At 40.5% G+C, this 19,459-nt stretch overlaps 1 protein-coding gene across 1 annotated transcript; it reads left to right on the top strand.

The window, feature by feature from the left end:
- Positions 1–2,436: 2,436 nt before the first annotated feature.
- FDX1 (ferredoxin 1) lies at positions 2,437–19,166 on the top strand. The gene is made up of 4 exons (XM_055802536.1): positions 2,437–2,829; positions 9,415–9,539; positions 12,337–12,466; positions 16,600–19,166. The coding sequence occupies exons 1-4, from the start codon at positions 2,669–2,671 to the stop codon at positions 16,712–16,714; spliced, it is 531 nt and encodes a 176-aa protein (XP_055658511.1). The 5' UTR covers positions 2,437–2,668; the 3' UTR covers positions 16,715–19,166.
- Positions 19,167–19,459: the final 293 nt, after the last annotated feature.

Below are 19,459 nucleotides of genomic sequence, written 5' to 3'. Positions count from 1 at the left end.
GCAATCCTAGGATGTGTCAGGGCCATACATTTCTATTAAAGACCCTGTACAAGACCTGAAGTGAGTGTACTAACTAGTCACCCATGTTTAACAAGGGTGAATTCAAACTAACATATGCACAAATAGCTAAGTGGGATAATCAGGAGAATAGTAAGCACTTCCAATCTTATGAAAGGAAACTAGTAGCAACAGTAAAATAAAACGGCTGGACAGGGTACAACAAATGATGGGTGGACATCACAAAGAACAAAAACTATTTAAACTCATGGGCAGCCCTGACCAGACACAAATCGGTATAAATAATCCTACAATAAGAATAAAATTAATAAAAGAAATTACTTGAAAATTAATAAATAATTAAGCCTTCTACCCTTTCAAGTAATGACATTTTGGGACTGTTTTTCAGTGCAGTTAATACCAGCAAGAAACCTTTAAGAAATGGATAAATACTTCTGTATTTAGTTACTTGAGTTGCATGTGGCAGCAAATGTTTACATTAGAAGGTCCAGAGGGTCCCTTTCAGGCTTATTTCCTGCATTAACCATTAATTTATGACAAGCAGCCTTCTGGTTAAAGTCAGACTAGATTATCTGATGTGCTTTTTTCATTTTAGAGTATTAAAAATGCACATAAAGCTGTATGTATCTAGTCACATACTGCCTTAGCAGTACTGCATATATAACCCTATACTGTAGTGACAATATTGAAATAAACTATTTTTTGTGGCCTCATTCCTTTGTGTTGAAAAAGAGTGGAACCTAATGAAAAAGAGCACAGTATGGGTGAATGGATACCAGTATACTAGCTGAGGATCTGGCCCTCGGAGTATTTATTTCAGTGACTGCTCTATGCTATATTCACATATATTATCTGCATTTATATTAATATATGATTTAATAAACATACTGAGTGCATTTACTTCAGTTACGTTTAAAAGATGTTACTCTACGAACAGTGTATTTGAACAAATGCAATTATTTTGCTAGTAATCAAAGAACAACTGAAAGCTGTCCTGCCTGTATTACACAGTGGCAACCTGTGTAAAGTTACTGGCAGCATCTGTGACAGGTACAGGAAAAATGGTCAGTCTCATGTCAGCTGAAATGCAGAGATATACTGTGCATCTAGATAACTGTAACTCTTTAAAAAGCCTATGCTAAACCGAGATGGGGAGAACATTGAATTTGTTTTCATGGGAAGAATACTGGATTGTAAAGGATGATTATTTGAAACAGATTTGCTATAATGAGATTCATAAAGTGTAGGTGCTATAAAGGCTACTTTGACATAGCAATAATTGAAATAAAGCTTAAAAGACAAGATTCAGACTATTAAAATCTGACATTCGCCATATTTGTAACAGGTAAAGGGAATCACTCTAACAACATTGAATCTAACATAAGAGGGTAGGAGCTATATACCTGAAGCGGAGAAAAATGCCACATTCAAGTCACTTGGTTTATGGCCAGTCTGGAGGCCCTTGACATTTTCACCACAACTCTCTCCTCTCCTTAAAGAAAATACACCAGTTAAAGTTATATAGTATAATTTTATCTCCCTCTCTGATCTTACTTTAATGTGACAAAAAACTTGTAAAATCGTAAGACATCAGGAATAGCATCAGCTACCTCAAGTGCAATAGAAATAAACAACATTTCCTCCTTTTCCCCATTTATTTCTCCTCCTGTTTGAATCATTTCAAAGTAAATGCTCCATTTCTTCCTCATTCACTCAACACTCTCCGGTCTGGATACAGCAGAGTGAAGGGGATGCACATAACCATCTAACCTAACCAGGCTTGAAGAGCAACGTGTACATTGCAGAGAGCCAAATTAAGTCTACAAGTGCAGTCTGTAATTGCTCAGAAAATCTCAGAATTTCCTATTGCATGTACTGGTATTTCAACCATTCACCATGAATGCTCACCTCCTGTTAAAACCTCTGATAGCACTGCTGTCACTTTGCTGATGCCTGGGTTTTAGAAGCTGATCTTCTGTTGTAAGAAATAGTAATGAGGAACTGGGAATTTCTCAGTGGTCCTGCCTGGACAGCCCGGTGGACAGCTGAGACTCCCGAGCTGCCAGCTCTGCTTCCCTGGGGCCATGTTTCTTGCCCTGCCTGCAGCCAGGGAGCCCAGTCCCTCGCAGGCCTGGCCTCCCAGAGATGGAGGAGCCATCTGGGATGTAGTGACAGCTCCTTGGGTGTCACCTCCACGGTGTCAGGGACCCCGCCAGGGCCCAGGCAGCGCTAAGCCCTGGCCCTGGCCCAAGCTGTGACAAGAAATCCCTCACAGACCCAACCAGGCAGGGCGGCAAGGGGCCGAGCTCCGCGGGACCGCCCTCCCGGGAAGACTAAGGCTAGCTGTTGGATTTGGGAACCAAAGAGCGTCCACCGGCCCGCAGCGCGCTCTGAGGGAGTAAGAGGGAAGCTGACGGAAAGGCGGCCCCTGGGGCGAGCGGTGTTCGTAAGGCCCGGCCCCTTCCCTCAGCGCATCGCTGCGCACTTTGCGTAACGCCGCTCTTTCCCCGCAAAGGGGGACGGGAAGCGCGCTGCGTAGGCAGCTGCGAGAATCGCCGCTGCTCGCGCCAGAGGCGTAAGCGGTGGGACTTTGCCCCCGCCCTCCCGCGGTGCCGGCGCGGAGGCCCAGCGTTCCCGACCTGCTGCCGCCATGGCTGCCCCGGGGCCGGCCCGGCTGCTGCGGGCTGCCGCCGCTTCCTCCCGCCGCTGGCTCTTCTCCGCCTCGCCGGCAGCCGGGACGAGGCCGGGCTGCGGTAGCGCTGCCGTGAGGGCAGCCCGGCTGTTCAGCCTCTCTGCCCGGGCGGTGCTCAGGTAAGAGGGCCGGAGCCGCGAGGCGCCGGGTTGGCTCCTCACGGTGGCGGCCGCCTTCGCGCCGCGGCAGTGCCGTGCGTGCCGCGCCGCGCCGCCGCCTGGGCCTCGGTGCTGAGGGCACCGGGGGCCGGCGGCCGGCGGCCGTCTGTGGCACGGGCCGCCCGGGTGGGGGCGGCCGAGCTGTGCTGCCGCGGCGTGACCTTTCCCCGGTCGCTCGCCGCGTCGTGGGCCGCAGGGCCCCGCCGTCCCGGCCCCGCCGCCGCCTGGCCCCCTCGGGCCAGGTCCCGGCCGCCTCCGCGCCCCGGCTCTCGCCGTGGCGGTGGCACCGAAGCGCGCTGCGGGGGAGCCTGACGGCGGGCTGCCCCCGGGGTGTCGACCGGGCGCCCACGGCGGGTAGGCCGAGCCGTGCCGGGGGTTGTTAGCTGGAGGTGCCGGAGGGTCGGCCCGGGCCGAGGGACCGCACGTTGCGGTTAAGCCACCACGCTCTATGTGACCTGGAGCCCCGCTGAAAGAGCTTACAATGTTACGGAAAGCTAAACTAGGGCTCCTGTGTTCAAACTCGTTTTCTAAACGGCTGTGACTGGCTAGGCTTGTGGTGGAAGTACAGCACCCATCAGAGCCCAATACTAAAGATATCTTCTGCCTTTGGCATAGTTTTTCATTACTAAAGAGCTCTTCTGCGTCTGAGTGTGCAGAACACCTCCTCTTTTCACCACTATGTATGAGTAGGTGTTGCAAAATGCATTATGCCTGTAGACATTTAATATTCCACAGCCCACAACGATAGATTTGCAGCTTACTGCATGTAGTCAAAGACTGTATTTATGCATGGCCTTCTGGCCTGCAGCTTGTATATTTAAAGATAGGTCAGAGCCTACAGTTAGCTGTCTGTATTTAATATACAGAAGTCCTAAAAGCCTAATTTACTTGATTGCCAGAGAAGTTTCTTTGACTCAGAACAGGACCCACAGTCAGCTGCCCAACATCAGGGGCATAGCCTAGCCTGTTTCCACAGGGTTGGGTAGCACCCTCACCATCAAAGCTGTTTCAGTAGTTTGCTTTTAAACATTCCTGTAGGTGCTCTTTTACTTACTTCTAGCAGATAGCCTCTTTCCATATTAAAAGTAACTTTTTATTCTAGTACTGCCGTATGAGGTGGGGCAGTTGATAGTTGAGTGACCCAGCTGAGTGTCTTATAAGTCTGAGTGCCCTGATGATAATTATACTGAGGTCCCTGATTCGCAGCTTTTAATTCAAAATAGAAAAATGCCATTGTAAAATATTGTCAAGTTTTTTAAAAGTTATTGAAATTATTGAACAGGGTAAAAATAGGAGGAAAAAGAATACTAAAAAGGGAAAACCTTTCCTTACATAATAGTAATCCCTCAGGTCTTTAACAAACAGACTGAATACAGATTGGAATTTATTCACATTCATTGCGCAAGCATACCAGCAAAAAAAGCTCTCTTAAGCAAGTATTTCAAATGTATTGTTTATATATTCCATGTAATCGCTTGGCTGAATGAGTAAATGAGTTGGGAGAAAAAGAAAACACTTCTTTCTATATGATCTATATTAGTGTGCTCTCCTTTTATGTGCAAGTTATTTTCTCTAGTCCTGCCATTTCTGGATGTTGTATTATTTGAGATCCAGTTCTTGAACTTTATGCTGTTCAAATATACAGTCAGTGTAAAGAGATAAAAAGATGCTTCACTCTTTGTATATGTAAAATCAGCTGTATTTGTGTCTAGAGGATGAAGACCTAGCTATACAAAATCATTACCTGAGGTGACTCTTGTGAGCAGAGGTTCCCAGGTGTTTCAGTGAAGCATCAGGTGTTATGTGTTCATTTCCATTTCATTCTTTGTCTTGCTCCATTTTTATCCATTATCCTTCCTTTTCATTTCATAGCGAATAGTAGTTATCTCAGAATTCTTTTATACCTGTGTAGGTAGCCGTACAATATTTTTGATGCACAACATAATTACTACATGTTTTAAGGATTAGTTCAGATTAACCTCTTTATTTTGAGGCCTGTATAATAGTTTCATTCATGAAACTCTTCCGACAGTTAGGTGGGGCTGTTAAATTTACCATTGCCAGCCAGTAAGCCAGCTTTATTGCAGGCCCAACTTAAATGCCTCTGTGCAATGCATTTAGCATGGGTAATAAGAGGAATTAAGAGGTGGGTGCACATCTGCAGCAGGGCTGTGATCTTACTGGCATCACTGGGACATGGTGGGATGGCTCCTATGACTTGAGTGTTGGAATGTAAGGATACAGGCTCTTTAGGAAGGACAGGCAGTATGAGGAGGTGGTGTCACCCTCTATGTCGATGATCAGCTGGAGTGCACAGAGTTCCACCTCGGGATGTATGAGGAGCCAAACAAGAGCTCATGGGTCAGGATTAAAGGGAGAGCAAGGACAGGTGACATGATAGTGAGGGTCTGCTACAGGCTACCCAATCAAGAAGACTGAGTGGATGAGGCCCTCTATAGACAGACAGGAGCAGCCTCATGTTCACAAGCCCTGATTCTCATGGGGCTCTTCAGCGACCGGATAATCTCTTGGAGGGACCACACAGCAGGGCATAAGTAATCCAGGAGGTTTCTGGAATGTGTGGGTAATAACTTCTTTCTCCAAGTGATAGAGGAACCAACAAGGAGAGGTGCTATGCTGGACTTTGTTCTCACCAACAAGGAGGGCCCGGTGGGCAGTGCGAAGCTCAAGGGCAGCCTTGGTGCAGTGACCATGACATGGTGGAGTTCAAGATCCTTAGGGTGGCAAGGAGGGCACACAGCAAGCTCGCTACTCTGGACTTCAGGAGAGCACACTTTGGTCTCTTCAGGGACCTGCTTGGTGGAGTACCGTGGGATAAAGCCTTGTAGGGAAGAGGGGCCCAAGAAAGCTGGTTGATACTCAAGGATCACCTCCTCCAAGCTCAGGAGTGAGGCATCCCAACAAAGAGCACGTCAGGCAGAAGTACCAGGAGTCTGGCATGGATGAACAAGGAGCTCCTGAAGAAACTCAAACACAAAAAGGAAGCCTACAGAGGGTGGAAGCAAGGACAGGTATCCTGGAACGGATGCTGAGAAATTGTCCAAGCAGCCAGGGTTCAGGCTAAAGCCCTGATATAATTAAATCTGGCCAGGAGCATCAATGGCAAGAAGAAAAGCTTCTATTGGTATGTCTGATAAAAGGAAGACTAGGGAAAATGCAGGCCCTCTCCGGAAGACCTGGTTATCTAGCATGTGGAGAAGGCTGTGGTGCTCAATTATTTTTGTTGTTATTTTTTGTTGTCTTCACTGGCAGGTGCTCCAGCTGTGGCACCCAAGTTGCCGAAGGCAAAGGCAGGGATGGGAGAATGAAGAATCAGCATTCCTGATAATCCTGAGGCTATTTATACTTGCATAGACCTAGCACGTTTCATGTGCGTTGCCTGTGACTAGTTCACAGTATGGTAGTGTTTGGTTAGGGTTTTTTTCTTCACGCAAACAATGTATGGGTAGACAAAAGCCATGTTACTTGAAATTTATGAAGTCTAAATATTGTTTCATGCAGGTGTGATTATTATTTTTTAATGATATCTCATAGTCATTTAAAAGATCAGCACTGTGTGTTTTGAATGTCTGACTAGTCTGATTATTATGTACACACACTTCTGAAAGTATTTTCACCACTCATGCTCATGCATAATAAAGCCTCAGTGATTTTTTTAAAATTACACGTTTTGGCTATATGAAGAGTGGTAAAGATGGCAATAGCAGAAAAACATCCTACTGGAAGACTTAAGAAGGCTGTCTCTAAGTTTATTACAAATAAGTGAAACTAAAATTTATCAACCATGGTGGATTAGATCCTGTAGAAAAGACTAGTTACTCTAGTGATCTTTTAACAAAAGTCATTAACTTAGTGGTGGTACTTTAGTTTGTCCTGTTGCTGCATGCCACACCAGTTAGGCGTGCACAGCCATGGTGCAGTTCCACAACTGGCTGAAGCTAATGTAAGATTGTTACTGCTGAGAAGAGGATCTCATTCCTGTTTACTCATTTTTGTTGTGGGCAGTGGCGCTTCTGTCAGTTTTGCTTGCTGGTTCAGCTGGGGCTACTGTGTTACTATGGTTGATTTTCAGCCAGATTAGCAAAATGAGTTGACTTGCTGTAGTACAGGTGTAAGGATGATGGCAGGGCAGTTTGGAGTGAGGACCACCCAAACCCACTTTTCTTTTTTATATTAAAGAGATCAGGTTTAGCTGATCATTAAGCTTAGATTGTGTTATTACATCACAAAGTTGAAGTAACACAATGGCGGTAAGTTGATGTAAATGCCACCTAAGTGGCAGATCTGACTGTGTGCTGGTTCAGACATTTGTATGGACATTGACCTGTGAAGGTTGTGTTTGGGCCAGTTTTGTTTCTGGGGGTGAAAGGAACAAAGCAGGGAGGGCAGGACCATTCTTCTTGTGACACTGTGGTATTATGCCAGATGAAAGTGTAATCACAGGTGAAGACACGTTTCAGGTGTGTTTTGAAAACTGGGAGTGAGATTGACTTGTCTGTTACAAAGGTTCCAATCTTGCTGTTTGGTCCATGTTACTTGTGATCACCTCATCCTGTAATAGTGGATGGGGGTATGTTTCGGATATTGGAAGAAATACTTAGTACTTGCCAAGTCTCTGCTGTGGGCAGAGGATGCCCCTAAGTGTAAGTACATCTTGCATTGTGTGTCCTGTCAGGGTTGTGTTGACAGAAGTATTTCTGTAAATGAGAGTGTATTTCCGTGAGCTCTGGAAGGGCTTTGTCAACCAGTTTAACATTACGCGGTAGTGGTTTACTTTGGCTGTCAGAATGTGACTTTATACCTTTCCAGATGATGGGTTTAGATTGCAAGTCTTAAACTACCAATGGAGGTGGTGAACTTTGTGCTAGTATGTTTAAGAAGTGGGTTCTTGTTTCCTTGGTTGTGCTGTGAGAATTGTTAGCACAGCAAAGGAGCAAAACGAAAAGCAAACTGGTAACTTAAACCCTCACAGAACAGTTTGCTTGAGGTGGTTCTTTGATATCATGGGTGACTGTGCAACACTGATTGCATTTTGTGAAGATATATCTTAAGATACCTGCATTTTATTATAGTGCACACTTCAGTTGCATTCTGCAGCTCAGCAAGGTCAATCCTTCATTATCGATTATAATTTTGGAATGAATTTGTAGTTAATAGTAGCTTGTGTTCTCCTTCTGGAGAATGGACTGAGGGATGATACGACAAGAACTGAACATGACATCATAGTGAATCACGGTGCATACTGCTGCCAACTGAGCTTACAGTTGCGGCAAGTGTATTAAGTCTAGAGCAACAAACATTTGTTGTTTTGAAAAACAAGCTAGGGCTTAGATTGCTAAAAACACCTTTTCTTTTACCAGTTCAAAAAATAATCTGTTCACTGATGCTTCATTATGGCTATTTTTAAATTTTTGCTTTAATATTCAGCTCTACAGTTAAGTTTTCCTAGGGGCAACTTGATTTTTCAAGCGTGTGTGTTTTCCATATGATAGATCACCCAAAGCCCACAGTTACTAAAAAAGATCAGAAGTAATATTAAGCATGCTGTTCTTAAACGTGGATTTCACATTGAAACACATTTTTGCATTAGCTTTCAGTTGTTCTATTTGTATCTGTTATCGCTTGGTAGGATTTTTTGCTGTCCATCCAACAAGTTTTTTTTGTTTTGCTCACTTTCTGTAGGAAAGAAAATAGTCTGTTTAGAAGCAAACAAACTGTATTTTATTTGTTAGTATATTAAAAGCTTTCCTTTAATTTGCATGTCAAATAACATAATATGGAACACAAAAAGAATCTTGGGGTTTTGTGCATATTAAAAGCTTTAGTCTTAAACGTATATGCAGACTGCGAGAGATTTCTTTCTTAAATAAATATTAATTGCCTGAAAAGCAAAGCAGGAAAATACAAAGCCACCTTTCTTTGAAGGCAATGTCCAAACTTTGAACTTCACTGGAATTGGTATTTACAAGGTGAAATCCTAAGAGAACCTGTGGTCAATAAAAGCATTCTGCTTTTGGAGTATTTCCATGTTTGGGAGGAGAGGAGAATCAAATTTTGAACTAAAAAGTAAAATGTCTTGGACTTTAAGCAGGAATGGGAAAATTTAAAATTCATCCTAAATGTTAATGATGAGAACAATTAAAATTTCATAAATCCAAAGCAGAGGTCCACAGAAAGCTGTGGAGAGAAGCATTTTACATAAGCTCTTTGCTTTGATAAAAGTACGACTATTGTGCCTAAAATAAAATAGCTCTGATAGCTCTGACTTGGTGAAAGGTAAAACATCAGGATTCTGTATAGTTCCTAGTGACAAAACACAAACCAAGTTTTTCTTCTTATTTTTCATGGCCTTTGTTCAATGTACAGCAATAAATGGCTGTACCTGTTACAGCTTTTAAAAGCCAGTCAGTTAGGTCTCTGTGCTGCTAGAGTTGATTACTGCTTTAATAGTATTCAGTCAATGTTAAAGAGCTAAAAAATTGTATAATTCTTTCTTTAATTCCATTACATACTTTTCTTTTTCAGCTCAGAAGATAAAATAACTGTTCATTTCATAAATCGTGATGGTGACAAATTAACAGCCAAGGGAAAACCTGGGGATTCACTGTTGGATGTTGTTGTTGATAATAATCTAGACATAGACGGTTTTGGTAAGTAGATTCACTGAATACTCTATTCAGTGTCTAGACATCGTTATGTTACCAGTTTATTTATAAATATTAATAGAATTGTAGAATCATTTAGGTTGGAAAAGACCCTTAAGATCATTCAGCCCAACTATAAATGAATATTTACTTATGAATTTATTTATAAAACCTAGCTGTACTTTATTTGGATTTTCTCCCCATTTGTTCTTTCCTGCAGGTGCATAGAATATTTTGGGTTAAGTACCAAAAAAATATTTGGGGTGAGCCTTGCTTGAATGTTCAAGGAGGGGAATGTGGACAGAGTGCTGTCAAGGTGGAGTCTGAAAGATGCCACCTGCAGACTCTTGTGAGCTGAAAGGTTCTGGAGACAACACAAAACTGGTGTGTTTTTAACGGTGTCTGGTTACGTCGGTGTTGCTATGCTGTCTCAGTTCATTGTTGGGCTTTTTGTAGCACAAATTGATGTAGTATTTGTGTGCTAAGTGAAAGAAACAACCAAATCCATGTTGGTTGGAAGGGAAGAGCGAGAATTTTAATTCTTACTAAGACTAGGGTAAAGGAGACCAGTGCCCTGGTGAAATTCTAACTCGGTGCAAGTTCTGCTTAAAATCAAAATGGGAGGAAGTTACAACACCTCTGTATTCCTTCAAGCTTTTGCACTTTCTGTACTTAGTTCCATTGAAGTTGTAGAATTCTGCCCGTGCAAAGCAGGGATGTTTGTTAATGGCGATTAAATACCTCCAGACCAGTATTTATGTGAACGTTAGCTTAAGAATTAATAGTACAAAATAAAGCAGGAAGTGAAAGTACAGTTTGCATGAGTGCATGCGCATAGCCTGGAGCAATTAGCCGGGAGGGCGGGGGGAGGGGCGGGAAAGTAGGGTAGTATAGCACTGTTGGAAATCTGAGGTGTGTTTTATTTAAGTGCAAATAAATTTCACTGCTAGAATAAAATCCTTGATAAGGTTTTAAATCTCAGACTTATGTCTGAGACCACTCTTATGTCTAGATTTGCATACATCTGGGGAAGAAGAATTAGCTCTTAAAAAATCTTTTGCATTACGGGTTGGGGTAACTAGCTCTGTGTCACTTATTAAATATGGCTAGTCTGCTTATATTCTACAGTAAATATTCTCTTAGTTTGTGTAAGCATCAGCCATGTTAAAGCACTGTGGTAAGGGTGGGGGCGGGAAATAACAGATAATGCTGTTAAACAGAAGCCAAACTAAAAATTGGAAATACTCTAACAATCTTCAATTGTAATATGCTAGTCCCATTTCAATAATCATTTGTTAATGAAACATCATACGAGGGCAGAGAAATAAGTAATGTAAAAATGCATGTTCTGTGTTTAGAAAAAAGTGAGGGGAAAAATGTATATCTTACCTGTTCACTTCTGTCACTAGGGGGCATCCCAAGTGCAGTAATAATAATCTTTATAAGGACTTCGAAAACTTTTGACTGATTCAGCTGCACTCGATTTGTTTGCTGCTCCTGGCTTTGTAGTTGCAGAAAGACCTTTCACTATTCAAATAGATTGATTAGTGTTCTTTCTTCCCCTCCTTTCTCCCTCACCTCCGCCAACATTAAAACACTTAAACTGCTGAATGACAAACTTTACATTATTTGACACTTTATTTAAACTCAACTTTTTCACATGCATTTGTAGGTACTTGAATACATGATATATTTCAAGTCTTCTAGTACAGTGTCATGCTCACTTTGAATATATGCTGTTGATACCGTTACTATATGTAACAGCGTGGTACTTTCTGTGTGGTTCTTGTGGTCTGATGGTGAATCCCACTGCTTTTCATAGCAGTGGTTATACTCACAGCCTTGCTTCCCTTTGTTTCTGTATGGGTACAGAGGTGGTGTAGTCGTGATACATTAGCCAAGTTTCACTTATTTACTCATTTCCAGGGAAAGCAAAATCAAGAGTACTACCTGCTTCTCTTTTACCAGTTTAAGTCAGAGGTGGGGGTTTGTGTCCCCCAACTTCAGTCTCTACGCAAGTATGAAGAGTTCAGCTTTCTCCTCCTTTTGAAATTGCATGTTTGTTTTTCAGCAAAGGGGAGAACTGTGTGCTAGCCCTATACAGTGGCAGAGACAAATTTGTTAGTGTTCAAACTTTCACTGTTCTGTGATGACTTGATTGCTCTAGCAAGCAGGTGTAGTTGATGCTTATTCTGTTCAACCATAGCAAATTCCTAGATCCTTGGCTTGGGCTGCATTACCTAGTAATACATGTAGGCCTCTGACACAGAGAAAACGATCTCTGCTGATGCCTGACTACTTGTGTTGCTGTGAATTTGTGTTCTGTTGAATGAGAAAAAATAACAAGTACAAAAATCCCTCCTTTCTGTACATCGGGGGGATTTTTTGTATAGCAAGTGTCCTCTGTTGAACTTTTTGAGGAAGCCCCAAAATGATGGGAAAGAGAAGGATAGAAGAATCAACCTTGGAAATAAATTAAGAAGAGCTGGTTGATAGCAGCATTGTTTGCTCTTTTGCATTCTTACAGTAGAAAACTTTTCTCTCTTTAAATGGTAGAAAGAGAATTAGTTAAGTATTTTAATTAACTACAGCATTCAAGTAAATCTTAATGTTGTAGGGACTGTAGAAATACCATTGGCAGTTGAATGCAGAGTAGATACATGAATGTGGGAATATATGAAACATTAATTTTATTAATCAACAGAGATACTTCTTGTATGAGACATATGAAAGGTTTCTTCTGAAATTGTGCTATAATTTGAAACTTGGATTTTCTGTTATCTTGAATTTTTTTTTTCTTTAGGTGCATGCGAAGGAACGCTAGCCTGTTCAACTTGCCATTTAATCTTTGAAGACCACATATTTGAGAAACTAGATGCAATTACTGATGAAGAGATGGACATGCTGGACCTGGCATACGGCCTCACAGAAACGTAAGGCAGCATAACACTTCAGTACATCAAAGAATGGAAAGATGAGTTTGCAGATGGGGCAGTCCAGTATTCTTAAATGCCTTAATGGGCTTTTAATGAATAGCTGAATTCTGTTACACAAATGGGACTGTCAAATTTAAATATTGTTTATCCAAATTCATGTTAAAAAGATGGTAGTAGTAGTAGTAGTAGAAGTAGTAACTTCAGTTTTTGTAACTGAAGAGTGGCAGTTACCAGTACTTGCTCTTCAGAGGTGTCTGATGTGGAAGTGTCAGATGCTGAAAAAAAGACCAAAAACCCACTTCCTTCAACAAAAACTTTGTTGCTGCTGTCATGTGTGTGAATTTTTATGTTCTTGTTTCCCTTCTCTTTTCTGTCTTTCTTAGCCTGTAGCTAGTTAATGTATTTTATGAATGTGTTTACACTGGTATTTTAGTTTTGGTCAGATCTTTTTGCAGAATCGCAGAAGGGCTGAGGTTGGAGGGGACTTCTTGAGGTGTTCTGGTGCAACCCCCTGCTCAAACAGGGCCACCTAGAGCCAATGCCCAGGACCATGTCCAGTTAGCTTTTGAGTATCTCCAGAGATGGAGACTCCACTGTTGTTTATGTACTTTGATAAGATCTTCACCCTGAGCCTTCTCTAGGATAAACAGTGTCTGCATGGCAGTGTCCCCGCTTGTCATGCTTTGACTCGTGTCAGAGTGCTCTTGGTGCACACAAGCCAGATTCCCCTTTGGGTGAAACTAATCCCAAAATGTGCCCTGACTGCTAATGGGCATTTCAGTGCGTAGGATCAGACTAGTGGTATTCTGAAGTAACCCTCTTTTCTACATCTCTCCCACCATCATGTACTGTGTCATTAGGGTATCGCATCTTCATCGCAGGCTCATTCCTAGTGGGCTGCGCTACTTGCTGGTGTACATGTAGCCTGTATCATAGAACATACCTGTATGAACAGTAGACAGCTCCACCTTACAAGGTTTCATAAGCCCTTTCTGTCACGCTTCAAGGTAACTGCTTGTTCCAGTTGTTCTTGCAGAATTTTTCCAGTGATGTCGGAGGGCTTTATACCTGGCCTATATAGCATTGAGTTTTTATGTCTGTGTGAAGAATTACTGAGTTAACTCATTTATCTCCTTGTATCAGTAATGGGAATCCCATAGTAATTGTTTCTATGTGACAGTACACTTTCTCAGAAAGTTAAGATTTGGCTGAACTGAGAGGTTGTAAAGGCAAAGAAGTCAAGCTATGATAAACTTTTTTTAGCTTCTTTTGTTTTATCCTTTTTCCTGTCTCCCCAAAAATCATTTTCAATTTTGAAAAAAATCATAAGCCTATTAAGGGTGAGTTTACTTCACTCTTACCATCTACCATAATTCTAAAAGTAACCTTTTAGATTCTGGGCCAAACCAAATCCTAAATAGCTCTGGAGGCCAGTGATCTAATAAATTTTTTTCTTTGGCTGTCTTTTAATTAAAGATTTAAAGCAAGGAGCTTTTACTGACAAACAGTAGAAAGCCAGAGCTTTCTGTTTAAATATTTCTATGTTCTCCTAGAGTTCTTCAAACTGAATTTAAGTTTTAGGCCCTCTGAAAACACTTGTACTGCTGTCAGGTTTTCCTAACATGATGTGTTCTTCCTATGGCCAGGGATCTTTTATATGTGTGAGAGGATGACTTCTGGAAGGTGGAGTTTTGAGTGACTGATACTTGCCAGAGTTTACCTGGTCTCATGTGCTAATACAAACTTGTGTAATGGAGATGCACTACTATGCTCTATCATAAGTGTAAGGATAAAAGCTTTTTCTTGTCAGTGACTGTATTTGGGAAAGCTTCAGCTAGCAGCTGCCATGAGAGCTTTTTTTTTTTTTTTGTAAATCAAGGACTAATTAGAAAGGTTAAAATGAAATTGTTTTGACAAACTGTGGAACAGTAGGGATTATTAAAAGTAGTAAGATAGGGGAGAGGCAAGCCCTGGCAAGTTAAATGTTTAAAGAGAATACCGAAGGAAAAAAAATATGCAGAGAAACAGCTTGCTAAAAAGTAGAAAAATATTTTTGTTTCTAACCTATCAGAAGCAGGAAGCTTGTCTGCGTGAAGAGCCTGTGGGTGATGTAGAAGGTGCACTTAAAATATAAAAAGATAACATAAAAAGTCAAGTTTCTTTTGCATTGCTGTTTCCAGAGATGTTACGCCATGTCTGTGCACTGGAAGATTCCTTTGCAGAGGGCTTCTTGGAGTGTCTGTCTCAAACTGGATGAGTCCATAGAATTAATATTACAGCAAATAAGTAAAATGGGTAGTGACAAATGGTGATGACTAGGTAGCATTCACCCAGGCGTTCTACAGGAGCTATGACACTTCTCAACTACTGTCTGTACGGCTTAATTAGTTGGTTTAAAACTGCTTCCACATCCAAGGAATGGACGGTAGCACCCCAACTTTTAAAATGAGATCATCGGAACTGAAGAACAGTGAGTCTGATTGCATACTGGACATGTTAATCGTGTGTCTGTGGGCTGCTGCTTTTTTATAGTTTGTACTACATGATGGTAAGCAAAGAATTCAACAGAGCTTTTGTAGAGGGATGTAACAGGTACGGGAATTCTTCAGTTGAGTCACTGAGTATGAAGAAAATATTACAGTTCATGTAGCGTACTTAAATCCTTTACTAAGTTTTGTGTTGCAGTGGGATAAGAGTGGAGACCCTGTAAAGGATAAGTAATTGGTTTTAAAAAAAAATAGCTTGCTTGCGGGGATTGACTAAATGATCTTTTTCGGGGTCCAAGCTTCTTCACCTTTAAGGGGTGGAGGAATCTGGTTAAATATCTCTAAAACTGTAAATGCTGTGGAAGAATTTGAATAGGAGAAGGTAGTTTGTTTCTCACAGTGTTATTTAGTGCTGCCTAGGTTTTTGTACTGCTGTGTAGCAGTCTCAAAACAAAGGGCAGTGTGATTTCACATGAAGTGAATCCATTGCCACGCTACAGAGTATGTATGCAGTCAGCATTGGTCTGTAGTGAAAAAACATACTTTAGTAAAATTAAGCCGTATGAGCAATGCTGCATATAAATACCAGAAGTCATATCTATAAGATTCCATTTCTAAAGCTATTTTTATGGGTACATATTAATGAGATTAAATCTTCTGGTTAATGTATGTATTAATATGGACAATCCAGTAATTTGTGGTATACAGTCACTTACATAAAGTGTTACTTTTGGGTATAGTACTGAATTGGGGGCTTTAATTGATCACTACATGCTTGAAAGAGTTCTGTGTAGATGTTAATGTAGTACCATTTTTTAATAATATCTCTGCCAACATTCCTGTACTGATTAAATCCTTCAACTAGTGCTACAGGATATTGCCCGTCCTTGCCAATGTTTTAAGTATTCTGTACTTCAGTACCAAGGCATAGACACTGAATTAAAGATATCTCAGTAATAAAAGTGGCTTATAATGTCTGCAGAATTTTGTTGTGGTATTAAATATTTTGATTTTAGTTGCTTACATACAACATTTTTTCATGTTGAATAAATGATAGGTAGAAAAGTGAAGGATTACATCTCCTCAGGTGCCATGAGTATTTTAGCCTTCTCTTTTCTATGTTTCTTGTCTTTTCACTCTTATTTTTCTGTCTTAATGACTCAATCTGGAGTTGTTTAGTTTGAAGACATTGGACCCTGGATAGGATAGGTTATGCTTTTTATGAGGCTTTCACTCAAATTCATTGCCTTCATCTCTTCAGAGATGCCAAATGTCCTTTGGGAGATCAAATGTCACTCGCTGCACTTGACCTAACTATTGGTGACCCATTGAAAGTGGAAGGGTCACCCTTACTATATGTTGTCTCAGCAATAGGAAGTACTCAGTGTATACCTTTCCAACGTACTTGTTATTTAATGATGATAGCAATGAACTCTGTTATTTAATGTAAATCATTATTATTGCCACGTATATCTTTGCATTGATGCATGCAGTTCACTACTGATCTTGATTAAGACCATGTACAAGAGTGGCTGTTTCTAGATCATAATACGTTCAGGATGGCTGAATGTTGGAGGCATAAGGGGGTAAATGCTGTTAGATATGATTGGCTAAAACTAACGACAATGTCGTATTTCCCTACAGATCACGTTTAGGCTGCCAAATTTGCTTGAAGAAATCGATGGATAATATGACTGTTCGAGTACCAGAAGCTGTTGCCGATGCTAGACAATCAGTAGATATGAGTAAAAACTCCTAAAAGAAAACATCTTAGGGGTTTTAAAGAAGCTTAATTATTTTTATAACTTATTTTTAAATGTATAATTAAATATGGAAACTTACATAATTGTGAGTTATTTTATATGACTATCAATATTAGATTAATGCTATTTTAATTTTCTTTATAGAACCTCCTATATTTTTACGCTTAAAATGCAATAATACTTCTTATAAATGATTACTGGATTATAAATGTTAGCAACTGCATTACAGATTTCATATAATGTTATGCCAAAACCTTTAACGATGTTTGAAAACTGGATCACTTCTACAAGACTTCTCCTAAAAACCCCATGGCATTTCTCTGTTTCAGACCTGGATATGTAAGAGAACAAGAGTGCGTGGGGTCTTTTTAAAGTGTTGTCATTAAACATGGTGTGCTTGGAGCTAATTCACGCTCTTAGTAAATATGATACTTTCTCAGCAAAAACTGGGTTTTCAGGGTAGGGATTTTACAAACTTTGGAATCTTAATGAGATGTAGCCACTTTTGTCTTGCAAAAATACCATTAAAACCATGAAATCTAGGGGCCAAATGGGAATGTTGGCACCTGCAGCTTAATTGCTGCAGTGCACCTCTGTTGCCCAAATCAGAAGTCAAAAAACCTCAACTGTATTTGTTTGACTACACTACAAATTTGGGGATACGCATGACTTAGAAGAGTAAAGCCTTGGAGCTGTCTAATGGGAGAACATAACCACTGGAGGTAATTGTGAATTATTGGCATTCTCTGGAGATGGCCGAGTTGGGATTGAAGAAGGCAGTGTTTGCCAATACAACATTTGTTCTGAAATCTTTATTGCATTTTGAGTTCTGAGCTTGTTCAGGAGGCAGTCTGGTGTTAGCTAGGGTATTCAGCTTAAAGAGATTTGCAGATTCTGGGCCTTGCTCTGAGGATCATTTCAGTAACAGTTGATGTGAAATGATCAAGTATAGTTATTCCATAAAGATGGACTAGGTTCCCCAGAAGATGTAGGGAGACCTCCATGGTGGCATAGTGTGTGGGCTGATGATGAAGAGCTTTCAGCTGGATCTTGTTTTAATCTTTCTGAAGTAGACCAAAATAAAATAATATTGCTAAGACTTCCTATTATTCTCTCCAGTTTTTGTTGCCTAAATACTTAAATGAAATGGTCGTCACCAACACAATAATTGTTACCCTTATAAAGTTATTTTAATTTTTTGGTGTATTTTTATAGATAAATATATATATATAAATATGTTTATTTACATTTGGATGATCTAATTCATTCATTAATGCCTTATTTGAACTGATGACAATAACATCTAGACATCTTTCCTTGCATTATTGTATTTATGGAGAGGAGGGAAAAATAATATTTTTCTGGTGTTGATATTTGGATTATTCTGAGCTTCATGAAGAGGAGAAAAAATAAGTCCTTCTTTGTTATAAAAAGAAATGTTTTCTAGAACTGTATTGAAAGTAGATCTGGTTCAGATTCTTTCATTTCCCATCTTGAGTAGCTATTACTTTGTTTCCTGGTGTTCCCTTTGGACTTTCCCCTAAACCAAGACATGCTTAATGCGGTCTGCTGAGAACTTAATCATACAAGGCTTTCAGAATACATTTCCTATCTCATCTAACTCAAAATATGACTTCAGAGTTGAAATTTCCTGGCCTTTTGAAAGACAAAGAGCGATGCTGGGTAGAAGGGTGGAAATAAATTGAAGAAATGTTCTGAAGATGCTGCTTTCTCTTCAACTGCTGTGACTAACCATAATTTAGAGGTTACCCTCCCACAATCAGGCACTAAGGTAAATCAGTTCTCACTTTGCATTGCCTTTGTCCTGAATTCATCTGTATATAGTAATTATTACTAAATCTTGAACTTTTTTTTTTTTTTTTAACATGAGATACAGCTCTTTAGCTTCCAAGAGAGGGAACTCAGGTTATAACCAGATGTACTGTGCATTCTTACATTGGAAAGAAATCTGAGGTTTCGGTATAGCTGTTGGGTTTAGGGGTGGATGTTGGTGTTTGGGTTTCGGGGGTTTCTTGGATTTTGGTTTGGGTCTGGCTATTGTTTTTTTTTTTTGTTTTACGTACAGCACCAGGCACTTCTCCTTGGGGGAATCTTGAAGCACTTAACACTGTGTTAAACAAATGTGAAACGGCTCTTGCGACAGTTTTCTTTCTAAGCCAAGGTTTCATTGAGCACTTCCTGTGACAGCTGCTCATTACAAAGACTTTGACTCTCCTGTAGTGTGCCTGTGGAAGGAATTACTTAGCACAGCAAGGCAAAAAAGGACACTTCAAAGTTCATTTTGAATCCTAGAGGTATCCCATATTGCATGCAAATGGAAATCTCAGAAGGCAAAGGAACTGATGTGTAATCCCTGAAATACACAGCTCGGAGATACTTGCTTCCTTGTTGTCAAAATCATTTGCAAATAAATCTTGTTTTATATCACTTTGACACACCTTGTTTGTATTGATTTTTCTTCCCTTTTTCTCTAAGCAGTGAGTGTATTTCTGGGTGTGAAATGGAACTTAACAGTTAATGATACACGTTCAAGTGTAAGTATGAACTGTTGTGCAATGGCACACAATTAAAACATCAAACCTAGTTAAATGTGTATTTACTTCCTTGTCCAAATAAAGATTACAGGTAACCTGCTTTCTAAAAGCATTTCCTTTCTCTGGTAAAGTATCTTCTGTCTCTCACCCCTCAAAAATGAGAAGAAAATCACAACTGACTTTGTT

The sequence above is a fragment of the Falco peregrinus genome, chromosome 4 (genome assembly GCF_023634155.1).
Source record: "Falco peregrinus isolate bFalPer1 chromosome 4, bFalPer1.pri, whole genome shotgun sequence".
Lineage (NCBI taxonomy): Eukaryota > Metazoa > Chordata > Aves > Falconiformes > Falconidae > Falco > Falco peregrinus.
This window is presented reverse-complemented; position numbering and strand designations above follow the sequence as displayed.

Coding starts and splice junctions, on each gene's coding strand:
- FDX1 (XM_055802536.1), top strand. CDS start 2,669: ATGGCTGCCCCGGGGCCGGCCCGGCTGCTGCGGGCTGCCGCCGCTTCC. Junction 2,830..9,414: donor TCTGCCCGGGCGGTGCTCAG/GTAAGAGGGCCG, acceptor TTTCTTTTTCAG/CTCAGAAGATAAAATAACTG. Junction 9,540..12,336: donor TCTAGACATAGACGGTTTTG/GTAAGTAGATTC, acceptor TTTTTTCTTTAG/GTGCATGCGAAGGAACGCTA.